Here is a 16,242-nt window from a genome sequence, read left to right on the forward strand (position 1 = left end):
GTATGCCATTTGGAAAAGTGCTACCACACAGGGTTCTTCTTACTGAATCTCAGAAATGAGGCCATCAAGATTGGGGGATCATTTCTCCTGCTGCTGTCAGAGAAGCAAGTAGCAGGAAAGGGGAAAACAACAAACTTCAGCAGCAGTTTGACTCAAAGTCTGAAATTCCATTGTAGAAGACATGTCCTCCACACATGGCATGTGGAGAAAACATGAGCCCATAATCCCAAGGGATAGAAGAACAGGGAGAAAAGGCCTATTGTTCTCCACTATTTCCATTTTCTATTGATTTGGCAAGCCATTCTGTTGGGAGTAGTGTAGGGCAAAAATGACTTTGCTAACTCATGAACTATTAGGTAAATTCTTTATTTTCTCATATTCTTATGAATGAACATATTCATAGATTTAAAGTTTCCTGTGGGGAGCATAAACACTGAGCTTACACAATTTAAAAAATAATGATTTCTGAATTACTGTAGATATAGAGTACACATTATGGAAGCCAGAAGGGTGAAGATGGTATTTGGGAAGAGGGACAAATAAAAGGGATCAAGACTATGATTTTTCAATGACCCTTAGAAGTCAAAAAGAACAGTATTTTCCCTTTAGAAGAAAAATACTGTTATGCATAATATTTTGAGGCACACAGATTTTGGTGTCCAGTATTCAATGAGCTATAAACTAATCATCATCATCGTCGTCATCATCATCATCATCATCATCAATATCATCATCTTCTGTGTTTACTTTGCCAGAAAGCACATCTTCTATCCAATCTTCTAATTCCTCAACTGTAGGGAGTTCATCATCATCCCTGATGTCCATCCAGACACTGTCCGCCTGAAAGGAAGGATAAACATTTTCTTCACAAAATACTGGGAGTTTTTGGAGCAAAATATGTTTAAATCTTAAATCTTCTCCAATTACTTATAAAATGGGAGTTTAGGAAACTGGAAAAAAAGGAAAAATCATGTGTGGATTTCATCCTACACTTCCTCCCAATAAACTGAATACAAAAGCTTTCAAACAAAGGAATAATACTACATGACCATATGATGTATGTTAACAAATAAAAATTGCAAATAATCATTTTTTAAATTATAATATTGTTAAGATACACATGATAAAATTCATTTTAATTATTCCAGAAGTTTAGGATAATCACAATTGTTGATAAATACTAACTAGAACAAGAATAGAGGATATGTTGCCCAATTGCTCTCGGAGACATCCTTTCCCTTTCCCTGCACCTCTTTTTTTGTTTCTCACTCTTACTATTTTGACATTTTTTTCCAGAACACTACACAGAGGGAAGATAATGTTCCCAGAAGTTTCAAAACAGATCTTCAGACGAGTGGCTTTTAAAATTAAGCCAAGGATTACAAATTGCCTATCCATGTTTAGATGAATAGATACGTCTTTGACAGGCATCCATCACTGAGGAGCTGACTGTCACAGCAAAATACAGGTAGTCCTCGACTTAATAACTTTCATTTAGGTACCATTCAAACTTATAATGACACACAAAGCCAGATCCAGTACCCTTGATGCTAAGGCCACTGAAACTATGAGCCAACTGATACTCACATCGGTGACATTGACCACGCCAATTTGTGGCTTGAACAAGTCAATCTTGAATGTCTTTTCCCAGTATGTGATCAGCTGTAGAAGCAAAAGAAAGGAAAAACTTACTTATGCTTGTATTCTTATTGTGAACTCAAAAAGTTTGATGTCTATGGAGATTCTCAGTCATCCAGGTCATGGTTGTCCCAAAGGTGCTTTTTCAAGAGGCAACTGGACTTTTTTGGTTTTTCTTTGAAGACGTTTCACTTCTCATCCAAGAAGCTTCTTCAGCTCTGACTGGATGGCAGGGAATGGAAAGATTTATACTCCTTGCAGAGAGCTGGTCATTTGCATTCTTTTAACAAGTCATTAAAGTCACATGGAGGTTTATCTGTGTCATCAGGGTCACCTGAGTGGTGCAAATGGGTGCAGAGCCTTTTTGGAACTTTTGAAAGGACTGTGTTGTAGACTGAAGATAGATGATGTCATATCCCTCCCCCTCTGTTGAGCAAGGGCTGTTCAATTTTGACATAGATGGCTTCTTTGACCCATCTATGTTTACCCTGGGGAAGTCACCCCATGCATATATGGACTCCCCAAAATCTACAAAGAAGGAACTCCACTCAGTCCAATTGTCAGCAGCACCAACTCTGTCACCTACAACATTGCAAAACATCTAAACACTTTATTAGCTCTTCTAGTTAGCAACACCACCCATCATATCAACAATTCACAGGACTTCACTAGCAAAGTTTGGAAACTAAAACTGGATCCCAATGAGACCATTGTTTCCTATGATGTGACTTCCATCTTTACCTGCATTCCAACTACCGAAGCTGTCATGGTATTGAAAAGATGACTGGTACAAACCAGCACCTTAGGTGATAGAACCTCAGCCAAGACCACATGTGTGGCATGCTGGACCTCTGCTTGAACGCTACCTATTTTAGATACGATGAAGGTTTCTACAGACAAAAACACAGCTGTGCTATGGATTCATCTGTGTATCCCATTGTAGTCAATCTCTACATGGAAGAAGTAGAAACCAAAGCCCTAGATTCCTTCACAGGAATTCCATCCACTCACTGGTATAGGTATGTGGACAATACTTGGATCAAGATCAAAACACAAGAACTGGAAGCATTCACCAAACATATCAACTGTGTGGACAGCTACATTAAGTTTACTTGACAAAATGTTAAGGAAAATAGTCGAGCCTTCCTGGATTGTGCAGTTCATATTAAGGAAGACAGAAGCCTTAACATTGAGGTTTACAGAAAACCCACTCACACAGATCAATATTTTCATTTTGATTTCCACCACCCACTGAAGCACTAAATGGGAGCCATCAGAACCCTACACCACCGAGCTGAAGGCCAGCCTACCAGCAAAAATGGGAAGAAAAAAAATGAAAACACATCAAAGAAGCCTTCAGAATGTGTGGTTATCCCATGGACCTATATCAAATCTCAAAAAAGACCCCACAGGAGCTCCACAGGAGAACGAAGAGAACAATAAATGAAGCAACACTGTCATTCCATACAGTAAATTAAAGGAATATCAGAAAAGCTCAGGAGGATTGTTAAGTTCGGGCAATGTTCGGGCAGGAGACCAGTGAGTGACAACAGCTCTTTAGTTTATTGTGACCCCAGCAAGCACAACCGGCAAAAACCCCTCTTTAAATACTCTTTTGGTTGAGGCTTCAACCAATCAGCAACGTGCAATTTTCCCGCCCAAAATTCCCTCTCAAAGTTCAAAATACATTACAAGGATCTTCAGCGAACGTAACATATGTGCATTAGAGGTGGGTTTCAGCAGGTTCTGACCAGTTCTGGAGAACCGGTAGCAGAAATTTTGAGTAGCTCAGAGAACCGGTAGTAAAAATTGTGACTGGCCTTGCCCCCATCTATTCTCTGCCTCCCAAGTCCCAGCTGATAGGGAGGAAATGGGGATTTTGCAGTAACTTTCCCTGGATTGGGGAAGGAATGGAGATTTTGCAGTATCCTTCCCCTGGAATGGGGTGGGAATGGAGATTTTATAGTATCCTTCCCCTGCCAGGCCCACCAAGCCATGCCACGGCCATCAAGCCACACCCACAGAACTGGTAGTAAAAAATTTTGAAACCTACCACTGATGTGCACACTTCAAACCCGAGAATACACTAAGGCAGAAGCTTGTCCAACCCAAGGATAAAACACCCAGACACAAACTGAGCAACATGGTATATGCAGCAGAATGCAGTGAGCCATATGCAGATTCGTACATTGGGGAAACAAAACAACCACTTCATAAACACATGGCACAACGTAGGAGAACAAACCTATCAGGACAAGATTCAGCAGTCCATCTGCATTTAAAAGACAAAGTCCATTCTTTTGAAGACAGCAAAGTCCACACTTTGGACAGAGAGGACCACTGGTTTGAAAGAGGCCATCTATGTCAAAATTGAACAGCCCTCTCTCAACAAAAGGGGAGGAGTATGACATCATTTATCTCCAATCTACAACACAGTCCTTTCAACAGTTCCAAGAAGGCTCCACACCCATTTGCACCACTCAGGTGACCCTGATGACACAGATAAACCTCCATGTGACTTTAATGACTTGTTAAAAGAATGCAAATGACCAGCTCTCTGCAAGGAGTATAAATCTTTCCATTCCCTGCCATCCAGTCAGAGCTGAAGAAGCTTCTTGGATGAGAAGTGAAACATCTTCAAAGAAAAACCAAAAAAGTGCAGTTGCCTCTTGAAAAAGCATGTTTGGGTCAAAAAGTTTGAGGTAAGGCTTCATTTCTACCTAATGATCAACTAACCATTTGCAACCAAGATATAGGGGCAGACCAGTCAATTTTCAGTTTAAAGTTGGCCTCAAATACAATTTTAAATTACCTGTGGTTTGAAGGATATGTGGAGAAAATTTGGTTGGGGGGATTTTGAACTATACAAGAAACAATAAGAGTTGGAAGCTGAAGACATCAACAGGAACAGAATCAATCTCGATGGGAAGTAAAGCTCTTGACTGTCTCCTGATACAAGCAACAAGAAGCTAAGAGACAGAAGCAAGAGACAATGCAGCAAGTTTCCTCTGGGATATGGTTCTGGCCTGACTGTCCATCACTGTATAGGGGCTCCATTTCAACAGTGACAAGTAAGCTTTTCAAGGGCAGGGGAATGCTGGATAGCAGACATCTAGGCCATTTCCTGGTGAAAAGACTTAGCTGCAACACCATGCTGTAGTTTATGCTGTGCAAGATTATGGCCCAGGGCACACATAAATGCTGAAACTTTGTATGCCAGCAACTGTAATTTAGCAGTACTGATAGCTTGTTCAACACTCTTTGAATAAAAACAAAATCGGACTTAACTTTTTATGCAATCTCATACTAAAAGCACACACGGGATATATTGGCAATGCACTTTTAAGATACTTCTCCCCCATGTTCATGGCAGTTTGACTGGTTTAAAAAAAACCCTTCTGGATACAACCATTTTATGACGGATTCTTACATTTTAAATATTGAATAGCATTTAAATATTAAATATTTATATAACAACTCTAATAAATTGTGTTATATATCAAATATTTTAATGTATGTATTTTAATCATGTTTATCTTCCTTTCTATTTCATTAAATTTCAAGATACAGTGAGAAAAATTCAAATGGAATTTTAAAAAGTTATGTGTTCTCATGTGGAACACATGAGAAAATGTTTCTAGATTGAGTTACTTGAATATTTCCAAATAGGAAGATACGTTGATCAAAAAAAAGAAAGCTATTGCATAAATGATTTAAAGTCTAATCCTATTTGAATTTTAATATATGACTCAGAAAACTGGTTGTGAATATATATAGTAAAACTGCCCTTAATTTTTAAAACATAATTATAAATGACATTGCTAAAGCAATGGCAATCTTATTCAATATTTGCAGCAGTTTGCTTTAAATGAAGAAATAGATGCAGCCTAGAATCACACTGTTTAAATTGGACTCCCTTATAAATATGCCTTATGAATGCCTTATAAAAGCTGCCTAGACTAGCCCCACAGTAAGATAAATAGCAAATAAATTTAACAAGTTAAATAAATAAAATAAAAAAAATTAACCACTGCAGAAAAAAAGAAAAAGAAGTGGGGCTTCCTTTCCTCACTCACAGAACAGTTATTAGAAGTTTTGAAAATCACAGATTTCAAGAATGGTATAGTTATATATTTAAAGAAAGAACTAGTAGCTAAATTAATTGAGACTGATACTCAAGGAAGATATATTGCGATCAAACTGTTAATGGAGGGGAAGAAGATACTTTTAATTGGAGCATATGCGCCCAACCAACAAGAAATTTTTTTTAAGTTTTTGCATAATAAAATAATACATTGGAATTATAAATCATCTATATTAATGGTGACTGGAATGAAGTATTGGATACTCGAAAAGATAAAAAAGGCTTATCTCAAAATATTTCATGTCGTGCGAAATTGCCTAAAGCTTTTTTTGATATGATGGAAGACCTAGAATTAAGAGACATTTGGCGAGAGCAGAATACTGAAGAAAAAGATTTTACTTTCTTTTCTGATTGACATCAATCTTTTTCTAGGATTGATTTTATATTAATTACTAATGATTTTCTTTCTAAGGTGAAAAAGACTAAGATATGCCCAAGAACCTTGACTGACCATAACCCAGTCTGGATAGAATTCGATCAGGAAAAGGGAGTTCGGAGATCGTGGAGATTGAATGAAAATTTGTTTAGATATGAAGAAAATGTAAAAGAATGTAAAAAACAAATGAAAGAATTTTTTGTTATGAATATGCATAGGGGCAAATCAATAGAGATGGTTTGGGATGCAAGCAAAGCTTATATGAGAGGAGTTTTAATACATATGAATAATAAACATAGAAATAGACTGCAGAAAAAGCAAATGGAACTAGAGGAGGAAATAAAAAAGAAAGAGCAATTACTTATAACTAATCCAGGAGATAAGAAAGCAAAAGAATCAATAAATATATTACGAGGGCAGTTTAATATGTTGATGGCAGATCAGGTGGCAACCAATCTGCAATATGTTAAGCATAATACATTTAGTAATGCTAATAAACCTGGTAGGTGGTTAGCCTATGTAATAAGGAAGAAACAGAAATCACGTACCATTGGCAAGATAGAATATAGAGGAAAAGAAGTATATCAACAGAATTTGATCAAAAAAGCCTTTTTAGAATTTTATACAAAGTTATATGCTAGAAACCTAATTACAGTCATAGATATATATAGATATTTACAGGAGGAAGGTATTTCTGAACTTACATTAGAGCAAAGGGAAGAGTTGAATAAACTCATTACTTCAAAGGAAATTATCTTAGCAATTAAACAGTTGAAAACAGGTAAATCCCCAGGAACAGATGGATTAATGGCTGTTTATTATAAAAACCTACAATCTGAAATGGTAGACCCACTTAAGGAATTATTTAATAGAATTCAATCTGGAGGAGAAGTGCCTCCTTCGTGGAGAACGGTTTTTATCTCATTGATACCAAAGGAGGAGCAAGATTGTGGTAAACCAGAAAATTATAGACCAATATCACTCTTAAATACTGATTATAAGATTTTTGCCAAGATATTAGCAAACAGATTAATGCCAGTTATGAGGCAAATGATCCATAGTGATCAATCAGGAATTATAAGAGGGAAACATATGAGAAATAACATGAGACAAATTGTAAATTTATTGGAATATCTGGAAAGAAATAACCAAATCCTGGCAGCACTCTTCTTTCTAGATGCTGAGAAAGCATTTGACAGATTGAATTGGCAATTTCTATTTAAAATAATAGAACAGATGCAGTTTGGGGATTATTTTATGCAAGCAATTAAAGCAATAAATCAGAGACAAACAGCACAAATAATAGTTAATGGTAGTCTAACAGAAGCTTTTAGAATTGAAAAAGGGACAAGGCAAGGATGCCCTTTGTCTCCATTATTGTTTATTTTAACTTTAGAAACTTTATTGATTAAAATACGTGGTTCAAATCAAATAAAGGTAATAAAAATTAGGTACTAAGATTATAGGTTAAGAGTGTTTGCAGATGATTTGGTTGTTATCTTATCTCAACCAATACAATCAGTTATACATTTAAAGAATATAATTGATCAATATGGGAAGGTATCTGGATTTAAAGTGAATCAACAAAAGACAAAGATAATAACTAAAAATATGACTATACATCAAAAAGAAGAATTAGAAAGAGTAACTGGATATGAAATAATAAAAATAGTAAAAAAGGTTAAGTATTTAGGAGTAAATATTACACCCTCAAATGTGAAACTATATAAAAATAATTATGAAGTGTTGTGGCAGAAAGTACAAAAGAAAATGAAGAATTGGAAGAAGTTACAATTATCTTTGCTGGGAAGAATAGCAGCAATAAAAATGAATGTTTTACCTAGGTTATTTTTGTTTCAAATGATACCAGTACTTAAAAAAGATGCAAATTTGCAGGAGTGGCAGAAAGGGATTAGTAATTTTATTTGGATGGATAAAAGACCTAGAATAAAGTTAAAAATATTACAGGATACACATGAAAGAGGGGGTCTAAAAATGTCTAATTTGAAATTATATTACAAAGCAACTGCTTTGTCATTAATCAGTGACTGGTTTAATTTAACAGAGGAAAGAATATTGAATATAGAAGGTTATGATTTGTTATACGGATGGCATGCCTAATTATTATATGATAAGAAAGTGGATAAGATTTTTAAAAGTCATATACTTAGAAATGCTTTGTTGAGGGTTTGGAAGAAGTACCAATATAAACTAGATTATAAAATACCTATATGGGTAATTCCTAGACATGCGGTAGAGAATATAAATATAGAACAAAAACAGGAGGTGGTTACTCATAAAGAGCTTCTTTTTGTAGAAAAGGGTAAATTACAATTGAAATATTTAAACATAATGAGAGAAGAAGGGATAAATTATACTTGGTTTCAGTATGGACAGCTGCAAGCTAGATGGAGAGAAGACCAGAAAATTGGTATTATGCAAAATGAGGAAAACTTGGTAAAACAAATTAGAGATCAAGGTCAATTCCATATCAAGAGGTTATATAATTCACTGATAGAAATAGATTCAGAAACGGAATTAGTTAAAGATTGTATGATAAAATGGGCACAAAACATCCAGCAACCTATAATGATGGAAACGTGGGAAAAAATTTGGGTTAGAAATGTTAAATTTACACAAGCACAGAGTTTAAGAGAAAATTTTTATAAGATGTTTTATAGATGGTATTTAGATCCTAAAATATTGGCATGTATGTATCCGAATATGCAAGCTAAATGTTGGAGATGTGATTGTGATGATGCTACTTATTATCATATATGGTGGACTTGTAAAAAAATCAAAGCATTTTGGATAAAAATTTGGTGGATTATGCAAAATATTTTGAAAAAGAAGATAAAGTTTACTCCACAGTTATTTCTATTGGGTATAATTACGGACTGTACAGTAATAGAGACTAAATTGATTTTAAACTTAATATCAGCAGCAAGACTACTGGTCGCGCAATATTGGAAGAAGGAATATTTGCCTACAATTGAAGAATGGACATTAAAAGTATCAAACTTAGCAGAAATGACAAAAATCTCAGCATATTTGAAAGACTATTCACAAGAAAGATATATATTGGAATGGAGAAGGTGGATTGACTATATTCAAAACAAATATCGGATCGAGAAGTATCAAATAGTCTATGAATGATGGAGGGAATGTATTGTATTAGTAAATTTTTTGTTGTTTTTTTATGGAAAAGGGGAGTTAAGGTTCCAAAGGGGGGATGGGAGTTTATGATTAATTACTGTATTCTAGCTTATTATTGTTAGATGTAATACCCTGTATTTTGCTCTGGGAAGTTCCGGGGTGGGGTGGGGGGAAGGGTGAATGGGAAGGGGGGAAGGGAGAGGATGGATGGAGGAGGGGGGAAAATGTTTGTCAAAATTTTTGTAAAACTTTTCTAATAGAAAATCACAGATTTCTACATTATAAAGTAGAATTATGTAAAATCAACTGACCCTTGTATTCCTTTTGTAAAATTCAGAAACTTTCTGGTATTGAAAAACATTAGGAGAAAAATGTTTTATATATGTTTCTTAAATTGTAAGAAACAACAGAATATTGGGGACTTCTGGATGGAGAAAATGGAGGACTAACACACACCTTATAGCAAAGTCACTACAATAGTGGAGACTGGTGGCCAGGAGGCAAACCTTAGTGAGCAGAGCTTCTTGGACAAGAGGAAGCCAGGAGATTGCCAACTTGTGCTTCAGAGGACAACTCCTTGTGAGGAAATCTGCAGGATTGAGAGGGCTCCTGTTGATGACTTGTGCCAGGAGCCACAGGGGGAAAAACATCAAGTGTATAGCCTCATGCAGAGCCTGCTTTTCAACAACTTATCCAAAGTTATACTTTCTAATGTTTGGATTACATTTTAAAATTTGCAAAGATATGAATTACAGAGACTTCAAGCAACAGAGCAATTAAACCACATGGTGAGTATCCTTTGACCTGGCTTAATGTAAAAGGTAAAGAAATAACTATAAGGATATAAAAATAATTAAAAGCAAAAAAGCTTACCAAGAACTTGAACTAAGAAAGTTTAAAACAGATTAAGGGAGGAGCTGAAATTAATATTGTTTATTCTAAAGTACTTTTGGATTAATTTAATAAATCATTATTTATTCATGGGAATAAGGGTTGTTTGAATTGAAATAAGGGTTGTTTGAATTCTTTCATGGGAATAAGCGTTGTTTGAATTTAATGTGATAGTTAAAAGCATTAAGTGCATGATAAAGTGGGTTAGAAATTTGGGTTATAATGTAGACCAATACAATGTGCTATATCACATGGGCCAATGGGAGAGAAAAACATGACGGGACAGTTTACCATGCATGGGTAAACTGAAGAGCAGTGGTGGCATAGTGGTTAGAATGCAGTAATGCAGGCTAATTCAGCTCACTGCCAGGAGTTCAATCCTCACTGCCTCAAGGTTGACTCAGCTTTCCATCCTTTCAAGATTAATAAAATGAGGAGCCAGATTGTTGGGGGCAATATGCTGACTCTATAAATCGCTTACAGAGGGCTGCAAAGCACTATGAAGTGGTACATACTGTAAGTCTAAGTGCTATTGCTAGTACTATGATGAACTTGCAAAAAACAAAAACAGATGGATACAAATACATATGATGATACTAACAATTTTTAAAAACAAAATATTTAGATGAAACCAGAATTTTTTAAATTGGGATTTATGGGTAACAACTTAGAAAAGACCTATGGAACATTGATTTTATATATGGTAACTGTAGCAAGACTATTATGCACAAAGTTGGAAAAATACTGCAATATCCACAATGGAGGAGTAGGTTGTGAAGATGGTGGAACTTTTGGAAATGGCAAAAATGATCTGTTTGATCAGAAGTAAGACAATAATTACTTTTATGAAAGGCTGGAAAAATGAATTGGTCATTTATGGATTAGTTGATTAAAAAAGGATGAATATGGGTAGAAAGGAATCATATAATTTTAAAGAGGGAGGAAAGACAATAAGTTTGTAACTGCTGTAAGGAAGATCAGAAGTCACTTCTTTATATATTTTCCTTTTTTCTATCTGCATTGTTTCTTATATTTTTTCTTTTCTTAATCTTCTATTATATAATTTCTTGTTACCTTTTATATATGTAAAATTCTTTAATACTAATATAAAAAGGAATACTAGAATATAGGCATTCATATTAATCAGTGGTGGGTTGCTACCAGTTCTCCCCAGTTCTTGCGAACCGGTAGTGGAAATTTTGAGTAGTTCGGAGAACCGGTAAATACCACCTCTGCCTGGCCCCACCCCCAATCTATTCGCTGCCTCCTGACTCCCACCTGATTAGCTAAAAGGAAAAAATCAGAGCTCACTTGACAAGGAAGAGGGGGAAAAAGCAAGACACTGTTGCTTTAAATTGAGAAGCCAAGAAGCCTCCCAACTGATTGACTAGAATGAAAAAATCAGGACTCACTTCTCAGCCAGGAGATCACTTGGCAAAAAAGAAGGGGAAAAAGAAAAGACACCGTTGCTTTAAATTGACAAGCCAAGAAGCAGCTGCTGGAAGGAGGTTTTTACTTGCAGAAGCGAAGTGGCATTCAGCAGTTCGTTTCTCGGTCAGCTGAACAACATACTGGATAAGAGGAGGGATTCTTATATGGTTCTATATTTTTGAAGTTTTGGGGTTTGTGTTTCTAAAAAGATTTGGGCAATTTCCATTGTGAAATATCCTGTCTTGAATGAATTTTCTGCCTCCTTGAAAATGGAGCCGAACTTCAGCTTCCACTTTCTATTATCTCTAAGCACCAGTAGCTGTTTTCTTCTTACAAAATTTCCTTTATGCAGCTGTCAGGAATGTGGAATGAGTATCAGGCAGGTTCCTTGTTAGCAGCTTGATTTTTCCTTGCTTTTCTGGGACCCTTTTCTTATGAGTAATATTTTATTTGGGGAAATGAAGAGGGGGGAGTTTGATTCCTTCCCAGAGCAGGAAGTGGGGTTGGGAAGGGAATGGGGATTTTGAAGTAACCTTCCTTTGGAGTGGGGAGGGAATGGGGATTTGCAGCATCCTTCCCCTGTCATGCCCACCACTCCATGCCCACCAAGCCACATCCACAGAACCAGTAGTAAAAATTTTTGAAACCCACCACTGCATAAGTCCATCTTAATATGTTATTCCTGGTATATGATGTTTTGCATACATACAGAGAAAGAAGCACTCTTGTAATCTTTGACTTTTAGGCTTGCTATCAAACATCAGCCATAATACTAATGGCTGTTTTGAACAATATGCAGGTTGTATTACACAAATGGCTATTTTATATGTGAAATTATGACTGAAATATTTCTGCAGCTATATTGGTTCACACTGTCAAGAAGTTTCTCCTTAGTTTTAGGTTGCTTCTCTCTTTGTCCAGTTTCCATCCATTGCTTCTTGTTTTGCCTTCTGGTGCTTTGGAAAATACTTTGCTCCCCTTCTTTCTGGCAGCCCCTTAAAAGCCTGTTGCCTATCATACTCTTGGGCAAAGCATGAGTCATTTCCTCCTTTCAGTGGTCCATGAAAGTGCATCTATAGTATGTAGATAATAAAGTTGAAAAAAGGTGAACAACATTTTTACAGAACTATAGCTACGTTAAGGCTGGGTGTGACAAGGAATGGCTGGGAGGGGAGGGGCCAGATGAGGCACCCCTTGATGTGAGTGACATTGAGTTGGCCATACCTACCCAGTCACATGACCATCAAGCCATGCCCACAAAATAAGCCACGCCCATAGAACTGGTACTAAATTTTTTAGAACCCACCCCTGATATTAATACAAATCTGAAAGTCACATTAAATTCATTTTGCATTTTTTTGATGTTCATACACAATAGATTCAATTGATTACAATTCTTTGCTCTCTATTATACATGGAATGTCTATGTACTTCTACATGTACATGAATGTAAGTATGTAAAAAATGAGAAGGGACCAGCTGGGAGATATGGCTACTTACCAGAGGAAAATCATCAGGATCAATCCAGACAATGCTTAGATCAGGATTATCTGTGTTGTCTTTGGCAACCTGCTTGACGATTTCCAGGAATTCAAAGCCATCTGAAAATATAACAGTTAAGCGATTACCTTGTGGATTGGATTGCTCTGCAGAAGAATACTTGGGTGTTTATAGTAATCAGACAAGAACAGCATATTCCAAGCAACTACAATCATGTGAGAGAAGATTATTTCAATGCACTATTTCTCAGTCCCACCATTTCACTAGTGGTTCACTCACTATCTGCTTTCAAATTTGGGTGGTACCTACCAAGTCCTGGAAGACTTTCTTGTGGAGAACTTCCCCCCCCCCTATTTTTAATGTTACACATATTGTATAACAGGGCAGTAAATGTCCCCAGAATGAGACTGAAGATGGTTCCAGTTACATATGAAACACAAAGTAGAAGAGTTGGCAATCAGCGATTAAAGCAAATGAAACATTTCAGAGATTAACCTGGAAATGCTCAGATAAATGTTTTTATTTCAAAGCTGATTCCCTAATTAAATTGCTTTTAGCTTTTATTTGCAAAAGGAAAAAAGTAAAAATGCATTCAGCCACCTTCCTCCTTAAAAGAATGGGAGTATACTATATATGCCTCTCTTTCAAGCTAACTTCTCCTTCAAGCTAACTTCTACTTCAGCTTCAATCGCAATATTACAACAGCAAAAAATAGATTCAAGCTAAATGTCAACCGCTTCAAACTTGATTGCAGAAAATATGACTTCTGAAACACAGTTGTTAATGCTTGGAACTCATTACCTGACTCCATAGTCTCTATTCAAAATCCCAAAATCTTCAACCAAAAACTCTCTACTATTGACCTCACCCCATTCCTAAGAGGACTATAAGGGGCGTGCATAAGAGCACAAAAGTGCCTACCGTTCCTGTCCTATTGTTCCCTTCGTTATATCAAATTAATATAGTTGATGCATATTTTTTACTTATATATATATATATATATTTTCTTCAAGATATGTTGTTTTATCTATGACAATTGTTTGTGTATACTGTTGTGACAAAAAGAAATAAAAAAAATATCTGAAGAATGGAACATAGTTCATGGTGGTGAATACCTATAATTAGCATACATTTTGATGCCATAGGACACTTTCTTGTAATAGACAGATGACAGACAGAAAGTCATTCCCTGACAGCAATGCTTTATGTTTTTTACACCAAGACCTGCAACAAGCCTATGTGTTTTGTACCTGGATCGTCTTCTTCAGCAAAGGCTACAATGTGAATTCCATCTAGATCATCCTCCTATATGCAAGAAACACGTTCTGATGAGTCCATTAATTGTGAAGTATACAATATCACCAAAATATACATACATCACACACTGCTATTCGATAGTTCTATATTGGCTTTACAAGATAGAGGCAGATAAACTTAGGAAGAAAAGGTAGAGGTATTGGTTATGTTTATCCTGAAAATGAGAATAGGGAGAGTTGGAAGGAACCTTTGAAGTCTTCTAGTCCAGCCTCCTGTTCAAGCAGGGGATCCTATACCTGTAAGGATTGCTTCTCCTTCCAACTTAAGAAAGTAAAAACTCTTGAAACGTAGTATTTCAAAAGGAACCTTTTAGTGACAGCAATGGATTCAAAGCAACATCTGAATACCCTTAGGCAAGACAAGTAAAATTAAAACAGTAGAGACCCCTCCCTTAAACAAAAATGCAGATTTTAACCAATACACAAGTGTGAAGATGTTTTCTTTACCAGCTGCCCTGAGAACTGGATAAGCATGCATTCCTATTGCTATCCTCCATTATCCTTTAAAGTAAAACAGCCCATATGGCTGTCATAAACATTCCCCAAAGATAAGGAGATCTCAGGGCGCTTTGGCACCAGGATATAGGTTGTAAAATATCTGTTGACACAGGCAATGCTAATAAATCGAATCCAAGTCTCCCCCTTCTCCCAATTGAATGGCAGTATCACTTTTAGGGATCTAGATAAATGTTTGTCCAATCTCTTCTTAAATATCTCCAGTGAAGGAACACCACAAGTTCTGGAGGCAAAACATTCCATTGTTTTCACTGTCAAAAAAACTTTTTAATTTTAGGTTGGATCTCTCTTCAATATGATTAATCAATTACAATTAGTTAATATGATTTATTGGGTTAGGGATTTTCTGTCTTCACTGTGAATTATATTGTATTGCGGGGGGGAGCTCAACCAATCTCATTGTACGTATGTTGTGCAGTGACAATAAAGGTTATTATTAATATCTGCCATTACTTACTTTCATTATTTCTTGCTCTGCCCTCAGGTGCTTTAGAGAATAGATCAACCCCGGTTCTTAAATATTAGAAGACTGCTTTCATGTCACTCCTACTCCTTCTCTTCGCTAAACTAGATATACCAAGTTCCTGCAACTGTTCCTTGTACAATTTAATCTTCAGACCCCTTATCCTTGTTGCTCTTCTATGTACTTTTTGTAGAGTTTCAATATCTTTTTTGTATCATGGTAATCAAAACTGGATACAGTATCCCAAATGTGAACTTACCAGTGCAATATAAAGCAGCAATAGCATTTCATATGATCTTGATACTATCTCTCTGTTGGTTCAGCCTAGGACTGCATTGGCTTTTTGGCAGCTGCAGCACACTCAGGCCAGTGGTGAAATCTGAACCGGTTTACTACCGGGTCGCTGGCTGTGCATACGCGCTGCATGCATGCCAAAAGGAGGCTGTGATCACCAAAAGCTGAGCTGTGATCGTCAGAGCCTTTTTTTTCCCTTTTAAAAGCATTTTTTACAACCTATTTGGAACCTTGAGATACCCCACTGTATGCTTCCCTGCATTTAAAGGACTACACATTGAGTGCAGTTGGTCTCCCAGTTGTGAATCCATGTGGTGATGATGCTGTCTCTCCCACATTTTTCTATCTTACCAAGATTTAGGCTGTGTCTACTTTGTCAAATGCATTATTGAAGTCTTTGAATATCAGAAGGGCTGTCTTGTATGACATTAAGCAATTGCCAGAAGACGGGGCAAGAAACCATGGATATTTAATTTAAATTAGACAGAAGTCCATTTCAATTGGATATTAAAAAATT

General features: G+C 36.3%; 1 protein-coding gene across 3 annotated transcripts in view; it reads right to left on the reverse strand.

Annotated features, from left to right (window-relative positions):
• Positions 1 to 347: 347 nt before the first annotated feature.
• LOC131190259 (calsequestrin-2) overlaps positions 348 to 16,242 on the reverse strand; it is an 88,887-nt gene continuing 72,992 nt past the window's right edge. For all 3 annotated transcript variants that reach the window (XM_058167450.1, XM_058167451.1, XM_058167452.1), the window contains exons 9-12: positions 14,387 to 14,441; positions 13,137 to 13,237; positions 1,588 to 1,662; positions 348 to 840 (exon numbers count right to left, since the gene is read on the reverse strand). In XM_058167450.1, coding sequence (XP_058023433.1) covers positions 682 to 840; positions 1,588 to 1,662; positions 13,137 to 13,237; positions 14,387 to 14,441 — 390 coding nt within the window. In that variant the 3' untranslated portion in view covers positions 348 to 681. The remainder of the gene's footprint in view (positions 841 to 1,587; positions 1,663 to 13,136; positions 13,238 to 14,386; positions 14,442 to 16,242) is intronic.

This window comes from Ahaetulla prasina, chromosome 2, assembly GCF_028640845.1.
Source record: "Ahaetulla prasina isolate Xishuangbanna chromosome 2, ASM2864084v1, whole genome shotgun sequence".
In the NCBI taxonomy this organism is placed as follows: domain Eukaryota; kingdom Metazoa; phylum Chordata; class Lepidosauria; order Squamata; family Colubridae; genus Ahaetulla; species Ahaetulla prasina.